Raw genomic sequence first — 25,278 nt, forward strand, 5'->3', positions numbered from 1 at the left:
TGCTTAAAACAAATTGTATAAAACAAAGCCACAGTCCACATCTCTCAGGCATATTCACAAACACCTTCCATACGCAAATGGTGGAGTTTACATATTACACTTGCTAAAAAGTATTTTTACATTTACGTATTACTCTTGCTAAAAAGTATTTTTAGTAAAATATAAAATAAAACATAAAATGTTTTACTTCTACCTTTTTGTTCTCCCGCAAAGTGAAAATAGTGAAAATAGCAAAAAAAAAAAAAAAAAAAAAGAACCCCCAAAATTTCAATAATAAAAAATGTAGAGAACATTTTATGATATTCTCAACATTAATAGATAAACAAACAATTTTCAAAAGAACATGTAATTAAAAATCAAAATAAAATGGAAAAACTTAAAATAAGAAAGAGTCTTGAGTGTATTTTTATAGCGAAATGCCAAAAGTTAATTAATTTAAGAGTGTAAAGACAAAAATAAAGCAAAATTAACACCAATGCCAAAAATTAAGTATTCTAAAAATACTAAAATAGAAGGATTGAAGCAAAATTTGAAGTTAAAGAAATTCAATTAGACCCCACAAATTGCACTACAAGAAAAATGACATTCTATGACATTTGTATACAATCCAAATTAAAAGAAGAACAAAAAAACTGTCACAAATTGTCAAAATGCCCATTTTTGGCGGGAAAAGATGGAAATTTTCGGATTGGCCAAATTTATGACAGTTTTTTAATGTCATAAATCTATGACATTTTTTAACTGCATTAAATAGTAATAATAAAATAAAATTTATTTGTTTTATATAAGTTAAAAGAATGGAAAGAAAGAAAGTAAAGGAAAGCCCCTAAATTTCGAAAACCCTCCCCCTCACTGCAATCTTTCTCAATCTCTCCACTGCCAGCGTCGGTGGCTTCTGCGACTGAGCGCTGACCAGCCAAACGCACCGCTACCACCTCTCATCGGCGTCTTCTCCCTCACTCTCAGGTTTTCTTTTCCCGTCACGCGTCCGTGGCTCCATTTCGACTTCATCCTATTTTTACATTAGATTCAGGTTTTGAAGGATTTTATCGTGTTGTCCAGCAAATGTTAATTACATTTTGGGGAATTTCCAGCAAGTATCAAAACAAAATTCTGTCCTTTCGAAATTCACTGCAAATTGCTGAAAATTAGGTTTTAATATCTGAAATTTCATTATGCCTAGGTTTGAATTGTGTTAAATTAAAGGTTTTAGAGAAGTTTTGGATAAAAAATAGGTTGGGCAAATTTTTTAATGTTTGATGGGAATTCTCATTGCCTAAATCCCAAATTGCGAAATGGATGAAATTTTGATTTCCAATTCCACTTTGTCTTTGGTTGTTTGTTGAATGCAATTTACTCTCCAATGGCTTCATAACCCATCTCCTATATGTTGGATTCCATGCGAATGAGTCAATGTGATATATTGATGGTTCTTTTTATGAAAAACATCCCTCATAGTTTTGATTTTATAGGAGATATGTGTTTGTTTTGTCTACCATCATATTCATCATATTCAATATTGTTGTTTACGATCATTTTTCTAATGTGAATCACATTTTTTCTTTATGGTTGGTTATGTGATGAAGCATTTTGGTTGCTTACGATATGTTTGATTACAATGTGTTTGATGAAATGCCTCAATGAAGCATTTAGTTGATTTTTAATTGATTTTCGTTCGTTTGAATTAGGAAAATTCTAAGAAACGTTTTATTTTGTTGAGAAGACAAAGGGAAAAAGGAGATTGTGTTTGGTTTTGTTCTCTATTAAGTTGATCAACTTCTTCATCGGTATGTATTTTGCAGGTCAGACGACCTACGAGGATTATTTGTGCAATTTGGTCCTCTTAAGGACACTTATTTGTCACGAGATTATTATTCTGGGTAGGGTACTTTGGAAGATTGTTATATTGATTTTGTAAGCATTTGGTGTGTATATGCATGTCTGGATTTTTTTTTTCTGGACGTTAACTCATTTAGTCCTTTAGTTTTGGACGTATCTGATCTACTTTACATATTTGTAAATATGTTTTTATTGATGGTTGGTCCTATAGTGATTGCTTAATGGTTTGAAAATGGTCCTATGTTTTCAATTATTTTGTTTTCCAATAATAACATACAATCTGTTTATGGACTTTGGTTGTTTTTATTGAAAGTGATAATGTTTGAAGACAACCAATGAAGTAATAAGAGTATCTTGTAGAATACAAGAAGCATGAATTTTTTTTGTGTGTTGATGACATTCAAGTTCTGATGACTTAATGTTTACGTGTAGATTCAGTCGAAGTTGGGTTACAGTACATTGAGAAGTTCAAGTCTTGAAGAATTTCATCTCAATTTTTTCTTAGCCACTCAAAAGGTTAGCATGGTGATGTTAATATTCTCTTGTTAGAGCTCTCTATCGATGTTTCTGTCACTCTCAATCGATAGATTAATGATCAATGATGCCACTAGTTTAAGTGGCATTTTGGAAAAACATGCTAAGTTTTTTTTTTAATAAGATTCTTTGTAAATATTAAATATTAGGGGTGGGTGTGGAAATGGATGGAGAGATTGGAGAATGAAATCTGTCCTTTTTTTTTTTTTTTTTTGGAGAGGGGATTTTCAAGATGAGCGTATATCAAAAGACGAATGAGATATTTAAAAAAAGAGTTGTAAACTCTTTAGGATTGTATGAAGGAAAGAAACAGATAAACGATATAATATTATTTATGAATGTATTGAAATGCTAATGATGTTGTGTGATTGTGTTTGTCCCGATATAGGATGTTTGAGTCACACAACAAGCCTTGAATTATGTTATTCAATACCTCTTCCGTGCGTATCATTAATTTTTAAGATTATATGACAACAAGTATTCTTTATTATTTTCGTAAAAATATCATTACCTATTCATTGATTTCTGAATTTTTTTATAGTTAATTTGCATTATTTAGTAGATTTATGGCAAGGAATTGGAAAAGGTTTTCTTTCACTTGATTTGTTCCTTGAATGTTGTTGAGGTATTTCCTTTAGTGACGTTTTTTCTCAGTATTGGTATGTTTTGAGTGAGTGGGTAAATTACAAATATATAGACTTAGTGGGGTGGAGTAGAGAAAGGGGAGAGTGAATTTGTCTTTTATTTATATTATTTTAATGTAGATACGGTTCATTAATGCTAACTTGTTTGTAGTTTGTTACTCCTTTGAACTAATTGATTTCATTGGTTCAAGGAAGTAGATTTTCAAATTGAAAATTGTGGGTTCCAATCTACATAAGTAATTTCCATGTTTGCACAGTAGGATAATTATTGGTGTTCATTGGATTATAAGATATGCTATTATTCAGGATCTAGTTTCAGATTCTTATTTTTTTTAGGATCTAGTTGTGGGTATTGATGTGCTTAATCTTCATGAGATTTTGTTTACTGCATGTTCCTAACTTCATGTTATGTTACTCTTTGTCCAAAATTCTATCTACTTTGTTGATGTTAGTTCTTTTCTCCTATTTGCAGTGGGGAATCTATGTTACTAGTTTGTGAGAAGAGATTGTTGCTTCTTTTGAGAAAGTTAATTTCAAAAGAATACAATCTTTTGCTTCCTCCTTAAAGAGCTCAATGGAATTTTCTTTTGTTTCCAAATTTATTTTATATTTCTCAGCCCTTGGGTTAATAATTCTAAAATTCTGATTGATACTGAAGAGTTGAATAGGGAGCTCAATGGAATTTAACCCCTTTGATGCTATTATTTGCTTTATATATGTGTTTTTCTGGATGGAACGCATTGGGTCATGGGAGAACAACAAGAAAGCAGCTCTTGAGGCTGAACTAAAACAAATTGAGGTAATTAGAAAACAAAATATATGTAATGTAAAATAAATTTTACCTCTTTTGCTAACTTTCTTAGCATTATATCTTCTAGTCTAAGAAATGATGGGGCAATTTGCGATTAGTAAAAAACTTCTCATTCAACAACACAAGTTAAAATTATATAACAACCTAATTAAGTTAGATAAAATATATCCTAATAGTAATTTGGTTAATAAATTTGTAAAATGGAGTAGTGAGCTATTTATTCCATTGAAAAGCATAATATTTTTAAATTAAATTTCAAATATGTCTTAAAAGAAGTATGAGTCCACTTTATCAAATCTAGCCCTAGAGCTAAGATTGGTTTTTTTTTTTACAAATTTGATTAAATCGAGCTCAGATATGAAGCTGAGGCCGAAGCCTGTTTATCAGGTCCTTTCTCATTTATCAAACTTAGTCCTAGAGCTAAGGTTGATGTTTTTCTTAAAAAAAAAATTGATTAAATCGAGCCCAGATATGAAGCTGAGGCCGAAGCCTGTCTATCAGGTTCTTTCTCATTTATCAAACCTAGTCCTAGAGCTAAGGTTGATGTTTTTTTTTTAAAAAAAAAAAATTGGTTAAATCGAGCCCAGATATGAAGCTGAGGCCGAAGCCTGTCTATCAGGTCTTTTCTCATTTATCAAACCTAGTCCTAGAGCTAAGGTTGATGTTTTTTTTATTATATATATATAAAACAAATTTGGTTAAATCGAGCCCAGATATGAAGCTGAGGCCCAAGCCTGTCTATCAGGTCCTTCCTCATTTATCAAACCTAGTCCTAGAGCTAAGGTTGATGTTTTTTTTTTCTTTTTCTTTTTCTTTTTCTTTTTCTCTCTCTAAAAATAAAAAAGATCGGCCAAATACTTTATCTATTTCCTTTGTCCACCTTTAAATATAGGAGACAGGATGGACAAAGGGGGGCAAACTGTAGATACCGTATTTTGTCCTATATTTATTTATTATAAAAGAAAAAAGAAAAGAAAAAGAAATTAAATTTGAATTTGAATTTGAATTTGAATTTGAATTTGAATTTGAATCTTAAATTTATATTTTAAAAAACAATAATAATAATAATAAATACATTTAAAAATAAATAATAAAAATAAAAATAAAAGGTTTGATTTTCCTTTCTATTTTTTCTCAACCATCCCTTTTTCTTCGTCATCACTCTCCCACTTTCTCCCACTCTATCACTTTCTCCCACTCTCCCACTTTCTTCCTATTCCTCTGTAGTCTGCACTCCATCTCGTGATCTAAAAAAAACAATGGAGCTTGTCCTATAAAAAGGAAAGAGGAAAAAAGAAAAGGGAGGATCTTTTTTTTTTTTATTATTTGGAGGATTTAGAAAGAGGTGAAGAGTGAAAGAAGATCAAAAGGAATAACCTTTGGCATTGAAGGGCAGACCTGCTGGTAAGTTTTTTTTCTTTTTCCTCTTCTTATTCTTATTTAATGATTTTTTTTTTCTTGTTTGATATACTGCTTTTAATTATGAACTATCGTGTTCATCATTTTACCATCATTTAACATGTTAATTTTATTATTTGTATCTTTCTTAATAGTGAGCATTCTACCTTCCATTCTATATTAAATTTTTTATTTTTTATTTTTAAATATTGAGCATCTGTTGTTAATTTCTTTTTAAATATTGGGTATCCATTCTGTTCTGTGTTAATTTCTTTTTAAATATTGGGTATCCATTCTGTTCTGTGTTAATTTCTTTTTAATTGCTGGGTATCCATTCTGTGTTAATTTCTTTTTAAATATTGGGTATCCATTCTGTTCTGTGTTAATTTCTTTTTAATTGCTGGGTATCCATTCTGTGTTAATTTCTTTTTAATTGTTGGGTATCCATTCTGTGTTAATTTCTTTTTAATTGTTGGGTATCCATTCTGTGTTAATTTTCTTTTATTACTAGGCATCATCATTCTGTGTTAATTTCTTTTTAATTAATTAGCATCATATATTTGTATTTGGATACTCATTCTTCATTGACAACCCATTTTACCGTTGATTACTTATATCCATATGGCATGCCTTAATAATTATGCATAATTAATCAATTAGCCTTCTGTATTTGGTAATACTAATTCTTTATTGGCACCCATTTTACAGTTAATTACTTATGTCCATATAACATGCTTTAATAATTATGCATAATTAATCAATTAACATCCTGTATTTGGTAATACTCATTTTTCATTGGCATCAATTTTACAGTCTTTGTTAATTACTTTATCCATGTATCCATATGGCATACTCCGTTAATAATTACTGCTATCCATATAGTATCCATGTTAATAATTATGCATGATATAATTAAATTTTGGCAACAACCATTTTTCATTTGGCCTATTAATTAATTAGCAACTTGTATGCGACATTTTCATTCCCTCATTCTAATTATTTGCATGATGTATTAATTAATCAGTATGCATATGTGGCTATAATTATTTGATATTCATTTTGGTGTGATTATTTATTTGCAATATTATTTATTTGCATATTGGGCCAAACCTACTTTGGCATTCAACTGTTAATTATTATTTGATATCCATTTGGCCCTCGTTTAATTATGCATTAATCAATTATTTTGCATCCTGCATTAATCAATTATTTTGCATCATTTTGATTTAATTAATTATGTTGCATGTGTTGTATTAATTAATTATCTTGCATCCTACATTAATATCTTTTACATTTTGCATATATTATCAATGTATTTATTTTATCTCAGCATATTACTTCTAAGTATTTTTCAAATTTCATACTGTTTTGCCATTGTTATTATTCTTTTTTTATTTAAATATAATAATGTAAATTGGAGAAAAAGTATTGTTTTTTTATGGATTTTATAATTTAAAATCCATAAATACATGAAATTTTTCCGTTTGAAATTTAATTAATAGATTGTTTTTTTTAAATTAACACATTTTATATTTTAAATGAGACTGAGTAATATTTTCTATGAATTTATTAATTCTAGATATATGAAATTTTTCATTAAACACCTATGATAGAGATTAAAATATCAAGTTTTGGTATCTTAATATTCTTAAGGTGAATAAAAATCTTTTAAAACAAAAATAAACTTAATTTTTCTAATGGCTCCTATGCCACTCATAATCATCAATTCATGCTTACGTTTTACTTTCTTCGATATGAATTGATAAACATGGGACATTTAAACAAAACCTAAATAAAAACTTTGTTTTGTGAACCTCTATAATTTAATTTAAAAGATAAAATTGGGTAACCATTTTTTGGGTGTTGTAGGGTGCTAACACCTTCCCTACACACAACTGACTCCCGAACTTAAATCTCTAAATGTACGCAGACCATTTTTTTTTCTTTCTTTTTTTTTGGGTGACCAATCACACCCTAATATGGTTGGTGGCGACTCCAAAACTATTTATTAAAATTAAATAAACGGGGAGGTCGGCCGCTCCGCGTAGCGATCACGTCGCGACAACTACAATCGTACTAATTATGATTATACACTTATTTTTGTTGATTTTTATTAAAAAAAAATTAATTTATTGTGCCTCTTGTATCGAATAATTATTTTTTCACCTTTTGTTTTTTAATTACGTTAATATTCATATTTATTTTAATTAGACGTTTTATTGTTTGTGACGGTTTATTTCCAATCATCCTTTTTATGCATATCTGAATTAAGAAGTATAATATGTGTTTATACCTTTTTCTGTAGGATAATATATGTTTTACAGATACAATGTATTTGCATGATACAAATAATGAGACCAAATACCATACACAGATAGAGTATATTTGCAAACTCCAACCAATTTTGAAAAATATGAACTAATTTATGATATTTTTGGGATTGGCAAGATTTCTCCAATATTTCTTAAATATATGCCTATAATTCATAACCAATTTTTAGATTTTTAATATTCAAATCAAATTAGTTAGCATTTATTTATTTAATTCATAAAACTTATGTTTAGTAAATATTTTCCCTAAAAAATTGGGAAATTTTCAACCATTTCTCAATCTAATCCCTAGAATAACGACAATCACTAATTTAAATTTGAATTTGTTATATTTTAAACAATTTATTATATTTTATTATATACAATATTTTCAAAGTTGTTATATTTTAAATCATTTATTAACAATTTATTAAATTAGACATAAGATATAATTTTAATAACGAATTTGAATTTTAATATATATTTTTAATAACAATTTGAATTTAAAATTTATAATTTAATTATGCTTCAATGGCATTTTTTGTAATTACTTAAATCCTCATATTTTAGGTTTTATGAGAGAAAAGAAAAGAAGAAGAAGAAGATTGAAAGAGGGGGCAGCCGACTAGAGACTAACACAATGAGAGAGATAAATTTTTCCTTGCAAAAAAAGAAAGAAGAAGAGCTCAAATGAATCTTGAATGTATGAAGAATTCACCGATTTGAGTGGACGAACTCACCGATGTATACAAGTTTTGAATTATATGGTATAGTTTCATGATTTTATTTTTATTATAATATCAACAATGCTCCCTTTTGAATTGTTTGATAAATTGATGGTTTCAAATGGTTTTCAAACTTTCTCTAGGTTTTCGAATGAAAGAAGAGAGTAAGTGGCCGAAACCCAAGTGAAAAAATGATCACTTGCAGATATTTTAAATTTTGTGCTTCCCATTAATGACAATTTTTCTAATCTTTACGTTTTTGGGGGAAAATTTTTATATAGCATGTATGTGATTTCAATTACAATGTATTTGAGGTTTATGTGAACAATTGTATTTTACATATTGGTTAGAGACATTTGAGGAATTGTTTTATTTATTTATTTTTCTAATTTTCATGTCTTGCTATTTTAATAATTTAAATTTATTTTTGTTATTTTGTCAAAGTAAAAGTCATAATCTGTGGTTGTTGTGATTAACGTATTAAACATCTGTTTGAACCTGTGTTTGTTGGATCAGTTTTGAGTGGTAATGTTTAGGTATATATGTTGTGAGTTGTAGAAGGCAAATTAAGGCCCAAAGTCCATCGCCGGGGTTCAAGTTCAAAAGGTATGAGAAAAGAAGGCACATGTTCCAGGTTTCACGAACGAGCCAACTTAAGAATATAAAAATGATGAAAATACCCCTTAAGAAGGTCGGTAAGATTGACCCAAGATCCATAAGAAATCAAAAGGGTTCTATTTGTTGAAATTAGAGCTAAAATAGGCATGGTCGACATGCTATACGGTACTCCAAATAGTAGGCACCAAAACAGGATTGTGTTGCACCGCTATGACTTTTATTATAATTTTCTTTATTAGTAAATAGGTAATAATTTTGAAATGGGATGGTCAATATTTGACGAGTATGATCATTAGTTTTCTTCCATTTTTCGTTCTCTATCCATATTCAGTATTACTTTTTAAGTTTTTAATTTCGTTCTGGAGTGGTTTTCTTATGTGATATATCTACGGCCTCCGTCGATCGATAGCCGATTTTTTGACAATGATGAAGTCTGGAGCTTTCAAAGGAGTGGACTATCAAGGAGAACGTTGGGCGGTGATCCCAAGATTGAGGATAACAGTCAAGAGTTCTGATTTCTTGCTTAGATATTTTTATGAATTGTCTGTGTTTGCATTGTACTTTGAGTTGCTTATTCGTTTGTAGTCCTTAAGACTTGTCATGTAGTTTTTCTATTGTTGCAAACGTACTGTCAATAAAATTTATTAATGATCATGTAGTAAAAAGGGTAGAGGTTGAAAGAGGATATTTAATTAAACAGAAAAAAAAAAAAAAAAACTTCTAGGTCTATAGTATAGCATAAAATCAATCTTAGATTAAAACAAATAAACTAAGTTAAACCATTAATGAAGTCATTACACTTAAAGACGTGTCTTTGTCTAGCTTTGCTCCGGTATTACATTTATTTTCTTTTTAGGAGTAGATTAATTAAGTATTCATTACAATCCGATATAATCACCTAGATATAAGTTAGAAGAATATTTGAGTAACAACTAAAAAAAACTTGTAAACCAACTTACTAGGTGAGGATAACCGATCTTTTGGTAGTTCTTATAAAGATATATATTATTAATACTCAGCATGTGTACTTGCATGCACCCAACCAAAAAGTAAATGTGTCTCTGAGCATCTAAAGTCTCCCTAGCTAACACCCTGTTTCTCATGCGTTGGGGCATGCTTATAAATAGCTACACTCCTTGTACTAATAGAGGATATGTACTATTAAGAAGGAAATCAATCAGTAAAGTGAGAGATCCTGTCTTTCTTTTCCTTTTTTGTGTTTGAGTCTACTAATTAACGTCTTAACATCAAATTGTAGTGTAGATCTCTTATGCAGATTAACTCAGAAAATAAGGAGACCGTACTAAATAAAATTGAGTCAGATGTCAAGACCACCACACTCCTGTAACGAAGCTCAAGGTGGACAAAGATTTGAGTGCCAACAAAATGCTTCCTTAATGTAACACAATTATTCACACATTAGTAAGAATCCTATAGACCTTTACTATTACAATATTCATGTATTAACTTACTCATACATAATTTGAGTTTAGATCTTTTTGTGTTTTAAGTTTTGAATATTGTTGACATTGTGTATATGTCATTTGAAAAGCTTTTCTTTTTTTTTTTCAGTTCCTAACATGTTGAGTGAGAAATTTGAACTATACCTTTCTTTTGGATTGAGTTTGGATATATTATATATGGTATTTTATTTGCATTTCTAATTATATATACCTAACATTTCAGTTGAGAAATGGCAATCATATAAACTGTATAAAAAAATTATAAATTTATAATATTTCATAAATATCTAAAAGTTGTCCGGTAAAGTTCATATGGTTTGTGTTATTATTTGGTACAGACTTTGATGATTTTCTTAAGTCAAATTATATATTAATTTTCAAGAAACGTTGAGCTAAGTTGATTCACAAAATGTGAGCAATTTAGATCTTGAACCCCTACTTGAGCTTATATTTTTATGGGCAAATTGCAAAAAAGAATAGAAAAAATATCTTTTTAACGACGATAATAGTTAGCAATAACACACTCAAATTTTATACTGTGAAATTTAGATCTTTAAAATTTTTTGGATTTATCAAAATTAGATCCTCAAAATTATGATAAATTTATGCAATATATTAGGTAAGGTAAGTTTGAAGAGTATAATTCTAACGCTTTTCAGGTCAATATTTAGAATTGAAAGGTTGATTCAAAAACCACCATACTTTAAGATGATTTTAGAGTTTAGGGTTAGTAATTCGCTCAACTTCTTTATATAATATTATATATGCTTAGATAGGATATTGTTTGTTTCTCTTATTGTTATTTTATTTAACTTGAACCCCAACTAACACTTAACGTACATATGTGTCTTCAAACAACCATATAAACGTAAATAAAAGATATTCCAATATATTAGGTTCATATTAAATTGTCTATATTCTAAAAACTGCATAGAAACATCAGTATTAAGACACAAAGAGCAGGTTAATTAGGTGTTAGGTTTCTAACATCAGTGAGATTGGAAATTTTTTATTAAATTCAACTTGTGTGGAAGAGAGAATTTTAACTCTTTCCTTATTTCATCTTTTTTTTTCTTTGGTAACAAACTAACAAAACAGACAAAACTAAGAGTGTTTGGACACACAAATTGAAATTCATTCTGATATAATCCTAATTCGATGTACATTCCAACCTCCTTTTAGTTTTCAGTAATTCTGATTAAATTCCAATGGTTCAAATTCTTTCTAAAGAAAATTTTAATAAAATTAGAATCAGAAAAATCATTGTGAAACGCATGTTATGGAGTAAAGAGTAAAGAGGTTGTGAATAAGGAAGCTATATATAATTAAAAATTACTAAATATAAGTACTACACATTCTGAAGTGGAGGAGTTGTAAAGAAGAAAGTTATACAAATAAATAGGTATAAATATGACGTGTTTTGAGAAGGGAGCATGCGTTTTGGCTAGGCAATGTGAGGAATGGTAGTACACGTAATAAAACTAGGCAACACACTAAGACACAAGATAACGTGAGAAAGGAAAGTATGATACGAGTTTTGAGCTAGGCAAGGAGAGGAAGTTGAGGAAAGGAAGATGATTTATTAATTGGGATTAGTCAGCTTCTTACGTGTTGGGTTAGAGTTAAGCATGATTAGAGCAAATATTAAAGAAAAATTGCATCAAATGACAAAAACATTTAGAAAAAATAGCTCATGCCACCAATTTTTTTGCATATTGTGAATATAGCAAAATTAATGATATCAGATGACTATCAAACGGTAATTATAGGGCTATTAGACAATAATCATAGAGCTAGCTATCAGATGGTTATCACTTTTAAATTTGTTATTTTTGCAAATTTAGAAAATGTCGTGACATGGGCTCTATTATTATAATTTTTTTACTATTTTTGAAAAAGCTCCAATATTAAACCTACACGTGTAAGGCACTAAGTAAAAAAATTATGAGTTTAAAGGAAGTTATAAGGATCTAAATGTTGAAGCTCTATCAAGAAAACACGAGAAGAAGAAGAAGGGTATTAAGAAGGGGGTTAGGAGGAAACGTTTTAATCATTTTCTGTGAGACATTTTCCAAAGCAAAAAACAGATATTTCTAAAGTTTTTCTTTCAAAGTCATGTTTAATTATGTACACTGAAGTGCATGTTATACTTTTGTTCATAATGATTTATAGATTAGCAGTGAACTCGAGACCTTTTGTTCACAGAAACATACAGGTGTCAGTTGAGCTAAACTCATGTTGTCTTAATAACTTAAACCCAATAAACTATTATCCTAAGCTTTTTTATGAGTTTTGAACAGTATGTAAAGATATAGAGGGGTCAATATTCGAGATCAGCTTAAAGGGTTTATAGTATAAGAATAATTAGGCTGGATGCTTTATTCTGGTAACACTATGCAAAATGCAACTAACTTTGTATTTAATACAAACGCAAATATCCAACGAGTTTGTGTAGGTGACATGCGAGTGAGAGTATCTTATGCAATGAATTTGCATAAGACTGGACCACGAAATAGTAATCACTAAATGTAACTCCATTAACTAGTTAGGTTTCTATTTTATTAGGATGACCAGGGACTGTCCTTTGATTTGTACGGGTGAGAGTGGCCAGATTATCGACTTAATATGCTTATTATTTTGGGAACAAGATCGAGTGGTAAGCTGGAAACATAATAAAACGAGATGAAATTCACTCCTTTCCGACTTTAGGGTAAGTAAATAAGTGTTCCCTTAAATGGTACCTCCAACACTTGAACAAAAGACCCTACCCTCTCTATGGCACGAGAGGAGTTTTTGTTTAGTTGGTTGACCATAAACAGGTTGTTCATTAAATGAGCACTAGTAAATGGACTAGAAGTAATCGAGGGGTAAATCGGTAATTTGACCAAGTTAGTGTTACGAACACAGTTAGAAGAGTTCAACTGTGAGTCTTTAGTGTAGTGTACACACAGTTAATGAATATTGATTAATGTGGTTAATGAGTTTAGCCAATTAATCTCATAATGTTGTAGATTCTAATTTGTAGGTCTATTAGGTCCCCTTATTAGCTTGTAAAGAATAATGAAGTTTATAATATATTGGTTGTAATTTAAAATGTTCAAATTTACTTTGGAAATTAATATATTGTATAGAGATAGAATATAATATAAAGTTTATATTTTAGTAAATTTAATTTTGGATATGATTCAAAACTAATTTATAAGAGAATAAAATATTTGAATTAGTTCAAATATTATAATTTAATTTAAATTAGATTCACGTTAAAACCATATATTAAAATTTAATGTGTATATGATATACATTAAATCGATATGTTAAGAGATAAATTTATATTTGAAATATGATTTAAATTTGAATTAAATTATATATAAGATGTTTGATTTAGCAATTAATTAATTGGAGAATTAATTAATAGTTTAGTTTAATTTTAGGGACATTTTTAAAAATAGCAAAATAAAGTAAAATACTTACAAGTTATAGCAAAATTTTGGATCCTATCAATGATAGTCTTCTATCACTATACCATATCACTGACTATTAGTGATAAAATTTGCTATAGATTATAAATATTTTGTAAAATTTGTTGTTTTTGAAAATTTCACTTAATTTTAATTAATTAAATTAATAAATTAAAATTATAGGTTATGTGAGAGATATTAATTTAAATATGATTTAATTGATTATTAATTTAATTAACTATTTAATTTAATTAATTTATTTATTTTAATATTATTATTAATTTAATTGATTACTTAATTTATTTATTTATTTATTTTAATATTATTACTAATTTAATAGAGAATGTGGGTGGTTTTCCCACGTTCTCATATTCTCTCTAACTTCCCTCTTCTTCAAAAAAGAGAGAGTTATACATACGGCAAAATATATAGAGTTTTCTTTGATACTCTACTTCTGCCCTTTTGCGTATTCTCTCGTAAGAAAATTCTCTCTTCAAAATTCTCCTATTAATTTTGTTTTTACTACAGCCCAAAATCTCTAGCTAAGAGATTATGAAGATTTTCAAGTGGTAGAGATGCCTCAATTTGGTGATTGACAGATATAAAGTAGACAACGAAAGTAAGTGTACTTTTTCTCTTTTCTGAATTATAAAGCATGCTTAGCCATAGAAATTAGAGTTTGTACTTTTGCACTTTTGTCAATGTACCGGCATTCTTAAAATTCCAATTGAATTTGAGTTAAGTTCTGTTTAAAACTTCTCTGCTGCGTAGAACTCTTATCCCTTCAACCCTCACCTATGCAAATCTAAGGATAATTTCGTGTGAACAGAAGTTTATAGTTAGCTTAGGAATGAGATTAAGTTACCTAGGTCATTAGTAATCGAAATAGTCAGTTTTATACGGTTAATGTTGTTATAACTTAAAAGTAACTTTCAATGGTTCTAGTCTTATGTAAACTCTTTACATAGGATGCCCCCACTTCCATGTCTTCACTTGAACCATTTAGGATCACATCGTTTGTACTAACTACAAAGCGTGTTGCATCCATAGTGTCCCCAGAATAAGACGTCCAATCTTATTAATATTCTATAGACTATGTTTAGGCTATATACTCAAACTTGATGCACGTTTATGTCCCTACATAAAGTTCAAGTCTACATTAGATAATCTCGAGACCTTATTTAATGGGATACAAGATTATAGTATTCTATTTTCACTAATAAGCTCTAAAAAATAATTTTATTTAATAAAATATAATTTAAACTACAAACTACGAGTTTAAGGACATAAATTTCAACTTTATGACAACAACTTTATACTCAAACATGATTTGAATTTTGAAAAAATGAATGTGAATTCATGTTTGGGAGGTTAGAATTAGTCAAGATAGACAAAATGGTAAAAAGTCAAAATGTTGACTTTTGACTTAAAAAAAAAAATCAAAATTTGACTTTGTTTTGAATTTTCTAATGAACATATTGCCCTTTGACTAAATTTTGTGGGAAAATCGGTCCAACATTTTGTTGGATAGTTTACTAACACTTGGTGGATTAAGTTGCTACATGGGATGTGAAAACATTTGACCCACTAAATTCCACTAATGGTTAGTGGAATTCATTATAAGGAAAAGGGAGATCTCTCGACGAACAAAATCATTGAGAGATGTACAAAAAAATGTCGAGAAAGGATCTTTCAACGCATAAATGTCCATCGGGATCGAGATCAGGAAAAAGCATTGGAAGAGGATCTTCCAACACAATATTTACGAGGACAGGAGATTTGATTACAACTCCTGACCCCACAAATACTGCATTGGAAGATCTTTTTTTAAAAAAAAAAATACCTAATTAGAATGGACGTACAAGAAGAAAGGTCATCCTCAATTAATACTGCAAAGTTTCTTCTTAACATCATTCAAAGTAAGTAAACAAAATAACTCTAACAAGCTGGTCAAACAAGGATGAGAACATAAAGAAGATAAGTCATTAGTACTTGGATCCCTTACCACCTAGGCCATGTAACCAAACAAGTCAATATCTACTTGATGCTTCTCTTTAGGCCTGACTACATAGGTCCCTCCCAAACTCAAAGGTCATCTTACTAGCGAGTGAAATGAAATAATAATGGAGCGAACTATAACCAAACCAAGGCTATTGCATTGGAAAACTATAAGCTCAATAGTTTCTCATTCATAGCACTAAGAGTGAAATGAAATAACAAAATAAACATATTTCATTTAATCCAACGAAAGTCATAATTAAGCATGTCCTCATTCCAAAATTTTAGGATATGCAAAAATCAATCTCAATAAATCTCAATGCCAATAAATCTAATTTGGCACACCAGTCTTAGAAGTGTTCACAAAAAAAATTAAAAGAAAAAAGTCTCGCATAAGCTAGAGCTATTTTCAACGTTTTCAAAGCTATCATTAGACTTGTGATTTCCTAATTTAGCTTTCTTTTACTAAACATATATACCTACTGAAATTAAATAATTACCCAAGTGATGATCAAGATGGTGAACTAATCGGATACACTTAGAAAGCAATAATTTATAATGACCACCCTATGTCAAAGAAAGCAATCAACAACAAATTAAAGTAAATAAAGCTATATCTTCTCTAACCTGCCAGCGAACAAATGCATACAAGAAAATCATGATATATAATTTTTGTTGTTGGACGGATATTGTGTAAATCTATCAAGGATGGACCTCTTCTAACTCCATAAGAATGAGGCCACAAATACTCCCCTGGATAACAAATGGAAAGATGAAGGAAAAATAACTCCTCATCTCTAAATATTGTTGGTTAGTTTGCGTTGATATACCACATACTGAATTTTCTATCTTCAACAATAAAGTATGTAACAGTCATACATTCATCTTTGTACTCAAATTGTGAAACCCAGATTTTCTAAGACCATGGGAACTTGTCAATTTTTGGCAAGGACTACTCAAATTGTGAAACCCATATTTTCTAAGACCATTGGAACTTGTTAATTTTTGGCAAGGACAATAAAAAATAAAATTTATAGGGTAAGAAGGTAAAAATCCTTGAAAGGATTAAGAAATTGAGGTTTAGGTTTAAGAGAAAGAGAAAAGTTGGAAAAGATTTGGCTAAGTGTTAAAGAAAGAACCTTTAGGCGTTTAGAGGTTATAATGGTGATACATTGGATGACCAATGAAAATGAAATAACCTCTAAAGAGGCTAGTATGTGTTTAAGACTAAGCAACCAAGGCATGTGCATTAGGCATTTGAAAGTTATAAAGCTTGTTGTTATACTTAGGCGAAAAGAAGCTCTAACGAATTGTCACTAGTAGAGGAAGGTTGTCATTTAGAGGTTTTGTGGGCATTTGAGAGGTTAGGTGGCAAGGACAATGTGGTTAGCATGGCATGCAAGAAGAGCTCGGAGGTTAGCAAGGCAATGTCACTAGGCGTTTTGGATTTTTCTTTGGACATTAGGTGTTTTGGTTAGGTTATCAAGGCTTTGTGAGAGAGCTTTAGAGGTTAGCTATGCAAGAAGACCTTGGAGGTTAACTTGGTGTTTTAGGACAATAATGTGACTTGATTAGGGCATTTGGTTTAAAGAATAATCCAAATGTCTTAACTATAGGAACATGCATTATGATTTGGAGAAGAAGTTTGAGGTGTAATTAGGAGCTTAAGTTGTAAGTCTAATCAAGGTTGAAGTGTCAACATATTTTTATACAAGAATTTCTATAAATAAACAACTTCAAGAAAGAGTTTCTCACAACAGAATAGTGAAATCTTACTCAAATTAGTCTTAAAAGCTAAAAAATTATGTTTAGTTTGTTGAGAACTGATGTTGTTCAAGTTGAATGTGAAAAGGTTTGTGTTTGGATCAAGATTAGGCGAGAAGGTCATCATGCAAAGAAAACTGAGCAAGGTGCATTCAAAGTGAGCTACAAAACTTATCTTTTGAAGTTTATTATGATATTTTGAGGTCAGAAACTTAAGACATTTTATGGTTTATAAGTCATCAGGAAGGGTATATATATTCATGCCTTAAAGGAGGTGTATAACTTCCCAACGACTATTCAGTCTTTGGACGAATGGGTAAATAACGTCTGTGGCTATGGAACATTGTCTTCAAAAAGCTATGCAAATGTTTCAAGTATCATGTTATGAAATGACTATTTATTGATAAGTGTATTTAGAGCTTCGGTTTTAAATTAAATTGTTTATGAAAACCTGTTTTCTAAAACCGTTGCTCACTAAGTCTTTTGATTTACTCTTTCAAAATGTTTTTCCACTTTCCAAGTATAGACTTTGACTCTTCGCCTGCTGAACCTACTGTTGCCAGGCTAATCAAAATTTCAGTCATGGAAAGAATACGATTTTAAAAGTATTACTGTGTTTTATGAAAAGTTTATATTTTCATGTTTTATACATTTATGAAAGGCATTTCAAATGGGCTACACTGCGTTCTTTTAAAAAAATGTTTCAAAGTTTTTAAGACTTTCGCTGTTAAATATTTTATGTTTTCAAGTAAGAATCAATTGGAGTTGTTTCGAAGGAGAACAACTTCATCAACTGACATCAAACAACATCTCGGACCAAGCAAGCAGGTGCTCAGGATGGGGTATGACACAAATTGCTAAAAAAGTAATTAAAATGAAAGCTAATGAAAAGGATAAAAAAAAAATCTCTAATATAATTAAGGTTATGCAAAGGTAAAATAATAGTTCAAATTTATTTTGCTTATTAAGAAAAAGTGTAAGCATATTTTAATATAAAGTAACCAAAAGTGTAAGCATATTTTAATATAAAGTAACCATTGAAATCCACCTGATTTGAGAGCAAATTGGTTTGATCTGGAAGGTACTGGATTGGACTAGCAAACTAATAGTTAGCTAAATTCTAGTGTTCAGTGTTATAAACTTTATCGATGTAAAAGAAAAAAAAGTTGACCTTGTATAGACGACGTTTATAACTTACATTTTAAAAAACCAAGAGAAAAGCAAGTAAAGCCACACGAGAAGGAAAAATAAGAGCTTTACTTGTAACACATGCTTCTTTTCCCATATCTATCAAATGATGGTTAGTAAAAAAAATGTGTTTCTTCTTCAGGTGGCAAGGCGGTGAGACAGAGGCACTCTTGTTCTCGTTCCTGGTGACAAGGCGTTCTTGTTCAGCAAACCAAGTGTGGAGGACATCTCTCAAATCCTTGGCGGTAGAAGAGAATTTCGAAAAGAAGATTAGGATTTATAAAAGAAGATTGAAAGGAAGAAGAGCAAAAGAAGATTAGGGTTTATAAGACCCAATGTCTCTAAAATCCCTGGTGGCGGAGCAACGCGGTGACGTAGTGGTCAGATCCCCTTTTCACAGTGTCTCTCAAATCCCTGGCGGTAACTTTTGGATCCCTTATTCACAGAGATATGTGAAAGTACACATATGGGATTTAGAAGGATACCTACTAACACTTCCCTATACCCGTCAGGAGTTTTCCATAAATGTCGACGCATTATCGTCGGTATTGGCATTTCTCCCAAGAACTCCCAATGCATTACTAGTGCATCTATAGTTGTTCCTATCACTCGACGCCCACACAACCCACAGTCAGGAGATCTTATATCACCCGACGCTTCAACTTCGGTGTCTGGAGATGTCCTATTCTCTCGACGACGTTTCTCTCGAAGATGTAAAGCTGCATCGAGAGAGTCATAATTTCTTGTACTAAATGTGAGAGTATTGGATTTAGGTGAATTTACACATTGAATAGTTGCATGTCTTTTGTTTATTTAAAGGCTCGTTGTTCAACTTTGGAAAACTTTTTGAATACTTTTAATTTTTGACATTAAAAAAAAAGTGGAAAATTCAACTAAATTTCTCCCAACCCTAATCCAATTTCCATCTCTCTCAATTTCTTCACTTATCGGATCCTACAACCCGGTTCTAGGTCTGGAGAATAGCGGGTTAACACTAATGGTGGTCATGGGTTTGTGTTTGTGAGAAGATTAATTAAGAGGATCGGTAAGCTTCAAAGATTTGAATTTTCTTTAACCCTAATTTCACTTAACTAGGGGAATGCATGGTGTAATTTCGAGATACAACTAAGGTAAAACTGATCTTGATTTTCATTGCTCGTGTCTTAATTTCCATCAATGGAGACGATTTTATAGGGGTTAGATTATATTTTTAGAAATTATAAGTATGTCTTTTCCTTGTTTCTTATTATTTATTTTTTAAAAAAATAAATAAAAAACACAAACCAATTAATGTGAAAGCTTTAGAAATTTTCTAATGGATCATCGTCACACTGGCAAGAGGCACATTACCAATCTTGAAAGGAACATGTATACTTTTAGAACATAAAGTAAAATATATTTGTTTGGTAGAGACAATTTTAGGGTTTGGTCGTTTTTAGAAATAATTAAGTATGTCAAACCTATTTCTATTAGTTTCTTATATTTTCTAAATATAAATTCCTAAACAAATCTCACACCAAATTGGGACTACTTAGAATTTTGAACATCATAAATAATGGCTCAAATTCTAAACTAGGGTTGCTGTGTCTATAAAAGAAAATATTGCATTTTTAGGTTGGTGGAGTCTGCGTAGGTTGGTGGAGTCTGCGTCGTGGAGACGCAACACACTAATCACGTCTCATGAAACGTTTTCGTTTATTGTGGGGAGATGAAATTCCAAACTTTAGTCCATGAATGGACCTCGAAAGTGAAGCAAAAGATGTTCAAATCTTAACATCTCTATCTAATGTACTTAAAAATACACATTATTAGACACCATCTATGAAAAATAATAATAAACGGAAGTAGATTATATATATATATATATTTTTTTTTAAGAAAAGCCAAAAGTAAAAATTACTCCTCAATAGTAAGTGTCTAAAGTGCAATCTTTTACAATTCAAAATATTTGTGGCTCCTATTGAATCTACAAATCTGTTAAGATAGCAAGGCACACAATAGCATTAACAATCAAAGTTTGAGCATCAAAACAAATAATTTGAGACTATAACACCAACTATAAAGTTTAGAAATGAAAATGAAACTTAATCGAAAAATATAACATTTATAACGTTCATGAAGAGAAGCACAGTATATGTTATGTTTATATATGTGTGTGTGTGGTACAAAAGAAAGAAAAAACAAAAGGAAGAAGAAGCGTCTCCTTCACGGTAACCATATTCATATAATCAGATCCTTCCATTAAAATAAAAAAATCTAAAACGCCTTGGCGAAATCCTTCATCAAAGCGCGATTATCCTTAGCGAAATCAAAGAATTCTTGGAAGGAAATGTAGCCATCACCATCTTTGTCAATGGCGTCCATCATCCTCTTGGCATCCTCGGAACTAACTCCGAACTCGTTCAAAGCATCTCCCAGCTCTGTTGCCGAGATCTTGCCATCGCCATTGGCATCGAATCGTTTGAAAATTCTCTCCAAATCGGCTGAGTTTACGCCACTGTCTGCCATTTTTGTGCAGCTAATTCTGAAATGGATAATTGATCTTGAACTTAGGGCAATCACACTTTTTTTTTTTTTTTTTTTGCTCTTTCTTTCTTCTCTTCTTCATTTTTTCCTGTATCTTTCTCCTTTAATAATCGTTGTTTTGCCCTAAATTATTGGTAATGGAAACAGCTGGTGTTGTCTCCTTGTAAATAGAACTGATTTTTGCTGAAGTTAGGGCAAACCATATTTGTGATTTTGCGTATTGCTAATGGCGATGTGTTCTTCATTCAACCCTAGGAGAGTTTTTTTTTTTTTTCTTTTAATTACTTGTTATTTTTAGAAAATTTGTTGGGTCTGATGTTTTATTTAATTGAGTTTGATCAAATTTTACTCCTAATTTTACAAACAATAGACACAAAAACGGATATTTTTTGCATATTATAAATTCGACAAATACGACAACAATCTAACAATAACCTATTTTTAATTTTGTTAATTTTGTAATTTTGAAAATATAAGTAACATAAGTTCTATTATCATAAATTTTTATTTGACTGTTTTTACCTACTTTCCTTTTTTTTCAATATATATATATAGTATTACTTATACTTCAATTCACAAATACTTGATAATTCTAATAAAAACCGTCACCAAAATTGAAAAAACAACAGAAAAGTTGAGTTTATAAATGAATTTGATGATTAAGCTTGAAGTTGAAGGCATAAAGGACTAAAAACTATGATTTTAGTGCATATTTCTTTTAATCTTTTAATTTATATAAATTATATTATAGTGAACTATAATAATTTTATGAAATTAAATGTGCTATAGTTTAGGATTAAAATTCATCACTAAGTATATAAAAAAATTGATTTGTGTTTCTCCAGATAATACACATATTTGGAATTTAAAAAAAAAAAATCAAATAATTCATTTCAATGTAGGCTTTATATTTGGATGTATCAATACATATACGTATTTGATATTCATTTTTGGTATACGTTAAAGTAAAGTATACATTGGTTCCTACCCTAGTTTCTTTTGGATTTATTAGTAACTATTAATTGAGATGGATTATGTTGTTCCTAGTTTGCCTTGTTTCTTTAACGGAAATTATAAAAAATGGCAAAATGGACAAACTTATCATCGTTTATATTTCACTATCATGATCATTACAATGAGTTTGTTTTCGACAACAATTCTAAATTTCGTTTTTGTTTGAATTGTTTACAATATTAGAAAATTTTGTTAAGAATCCTATATTTGATTATGAAGATCATTTTTGCTTTCATTTCTAGTAAGATTTCTAAATTTCATTTTCGTTTCAATTGTTTAGAAGATTTAAATACTTCTATAAGAATTATGTATTTCATTATGAAAATCGTTAGATTTGAAGTTTTTCACGATCATTTACATTGAACTACACCATCATTTACCAATATTAGCACGATTGTTTACCTATGTCAACATGATCGATTGTTTATCATGGTCAAACGATCGTTTACCATTGTTAATATGATTGTTTACCATTGTCAATATGATTGTTTACTATTGTCAATATGATCGTTTGTCATTGTCAACACGATCGTTTGTCATGGTTAACACGGTTGTCCATCCTTGCATTGTGTTTATGATTATCATTCTTTACTTTTTATTCTTTTATTAAGTGATAGATGTATACCTATATCTATCTATTTCCTTCTATCACTATTGAATACTTAATTTACTTTCTTACGTAATCTTATTTTCATTTTACGGGATACAATGTCTATTCCTATAGTTCTTTTTTATAGAGGTCAATGGAATGAATACAATGTCTATGAGAATTACTCACTTGCTGGAATTTTGGTAGATGTCCAAATCGACTTTAATTCAATAGTTGGTTTAATATATGAAGAAATTCAATTGGATGGATTGGTAGAGTTATCTGTTTTACTAGATTTTGGTAAAAGCAATGTTCAAATAGGCTTGTCCATAAAAAAAGACAAGGATGTTGCTTGGTATCTAACTTTTGCTAAATATGCAACTAGTAGACATCCATTAATTGCTCGGGTAGGTGTTAATTCTTTGAAAGTGTCTTCTTCTAGTGTTAGTAGGTGTACAAAACAATGTTGAGATGTCGTTAAAAACGCAGGTCCTACTTTAGTTCCAAATGATGAAGTTATATGAGACATTTTTTATCATGGTGATTTGAAGGGAAAAAATTATTTCAAAATGATTTTACATAAAGCAACGAAGAACAACTTTCAGTTTAGAACTATAATATCACATTTGAGAACTCTTGAATTAGATGTTTGCAAGAAGGGTGGAAATGATATGTTACGACATCCCGTTATAAGAAGAGTGAGTTGTGGATGCTACGAAAATACATTTCTAACCATTGTTCACTGAATACAAACCCAAAGGTGTGACATGCAAAGCTTCTTCACCAATAATTGGCAATTTTTTTATAAATGATTTTAGGTTCATGCCTACTAACTATTCTATTCCAAAAGCATAAGGCTCATATAAATCTTGGAGTTAATATAAGTTATCAAAAATCTTAGAGGGCAAAAAAACACATAGTAAAGATTTTAAAATGTGATACAATTAAATTGTACATACTTTGATTCCAAGCTTCTTTGATAAATTGGTTGAATCTAACTCAAGTATGACCAGTTTTCTTCAGATATTGGTAAACGATCTTGGCACATGATTTTGTACCCAACATCTAAATGATCTTGTACCAAATATAAAGAATCTTCTATCAAATTTAAATGATCTTGGGTACCAAGATCGTTTTGATATGGATAAATGATCGTATAATATAATCTAAATGATCGTTGGATCTGTATACATGATCGCTTACCAACTACACAATCGTTTAAGAGATAATATTACAAGGATAGATGATCGTGCAATGAAATAATATACTTTAAACGATCGTGTTAACCATGGTTACAATCATGTTGATCATGGTAAACGATCGTATTGATTAAGGTAAGCGATCATGATGGTTATGGTAAGTGATCACATTGTCCAATGTAAATGATCGTGGAAATTTTCAAATCTAATGATTGTGTTTATCATTTAAATGATCTTGATATTTTCGAAGATGAAGAAGAATATTAAAACAGTTGTGAAATAGCTTAATGTCGAAACATGATAAAAAGAAAAAGGAGTGACAAATTGTCCCAGAATATTCAATGTCAAATAGAAATTTATGAAAATACAATGGTGACTTTATGAGCTTTTATTTTTTTGTTACACAGACCCTAAATATTTTAGAATTTTGTTACATTTATGTAAATTATCCTATCCAAACATAAAATAAATAACAAATTACATTATTCGTTTGCTTGTTTAGTTAGTAAAATTAAAATCTCAATTTTGAAGATAGCTATAAAATAAAGAAAAATTAATTAATAGATATTGATAAACTTCTATCGTTGCGTTGATAGATCATAAAAGTCTATCATTGTCGTTCGATGAAATATGAAAGTTTGATATATTATAGTTTATATACTATATTTAAAAAATGTATAGTAAAAAATATAATGGTATATAGTAGAACCTATTAAAAAGTAGTTAAATTACAAATTATTTGTATTAGAGGTAAGAAAAAGATGGGTAGTAAATTTGTTTAAAAAATGAATCAATTTAAAACCAATTGAAGTTGGCCAATTTAAAATAACAAAAATGTGGAATTCTGGAATATTTGAAGAATGATAAAAGCATCCAACTTAGTTAGATCAAAGTGTAATTCAATTTTAATTTTGAATTGAGGCAGAGAATGGAGGAGGAGGAAGTGCAAAAGAATTCCCAATGAACTACACCACCAGGACAGCACACGGACAACCAACGCATTCCCCTCATACCTTATTTACTATAACTTTCCATATTAATTGGGTATTAGTTCAGAATTCATTTCTTTCTTCAGTATTAAGGAAGAATTGTTAATCATTTGAGAGTTTTTGTTATTAGTTGATAATTGTGCAATAATATTTTGTTTATGTTTAGGATTGTTTATAAAATTGATCTATCAATCAAATATCATTAAGATTAC

At 29.8% G+C, this 25,278-nt stretch overlaps 1 protein-coding gene and 1 long non-coding RNA gene across 2 annotated transcripts; one reads left to right on the top strand and one right to left on the bottom strand.

Moving 5' to 3' along the window:
- Positions 1-798: 798 nt before the first annotated feature.
- Positions 799-2,803, top strand: LOC116402624. The gene is made up of 3 exons (XR_004215069.1): positions 799-966; positions 1,803-1,880; positions 2,272-2,803. It is a non-coding gene; the product is annotated as an uncharacterized LOC116402624 (long non-coding RNA).
- Positions 2,804-20,798: 17,995 nt separating this feature from the next.
- Positions 20,799-21,369, bottom strand: LOC101213385 (probable calcium-binding protein CML28). Its single transcript, XM_004149742.3, has one exon. It carries the CDS (start codon positions 21,255-21,257, stop codon positions 21,006-21,008), a length of 252 nt encoding a protein of 83 aa, XP_004149790.1. The 5' UTR covers positions 21,258-21,369; the 3' UTR covers positions 20,799-21,005.
- Positions 21,370-25,278: the final 3,909 nt, after the last annotated feature.

The sequence above is a fragment of the Cucumis sativus genome, chromosome 3, assembly GCF_000004075.3.
Source record: "Cucumis sativus cultivar 9930 chromosome 3, Cucumber_9930_V3, whole genome shotgun sequence".
NCBI classification, from domain to species: domain Eukaryota; kingdom Viridiplantae; phylum Streptophyta; class Magnoliopsida; order Cucurbitales; family Cucurbitaceae; genus Cucumis; species Cucumis sativus.

Coding starts and splice junctions, on each gene's coding strand:
- LOC101213385 (XM_004149742.3), bottom strand. CDS start 21,257: ATGGCAGACAGTGGCGTAAACTCAGCCGATTTGGAGAGAATTTTCAAA.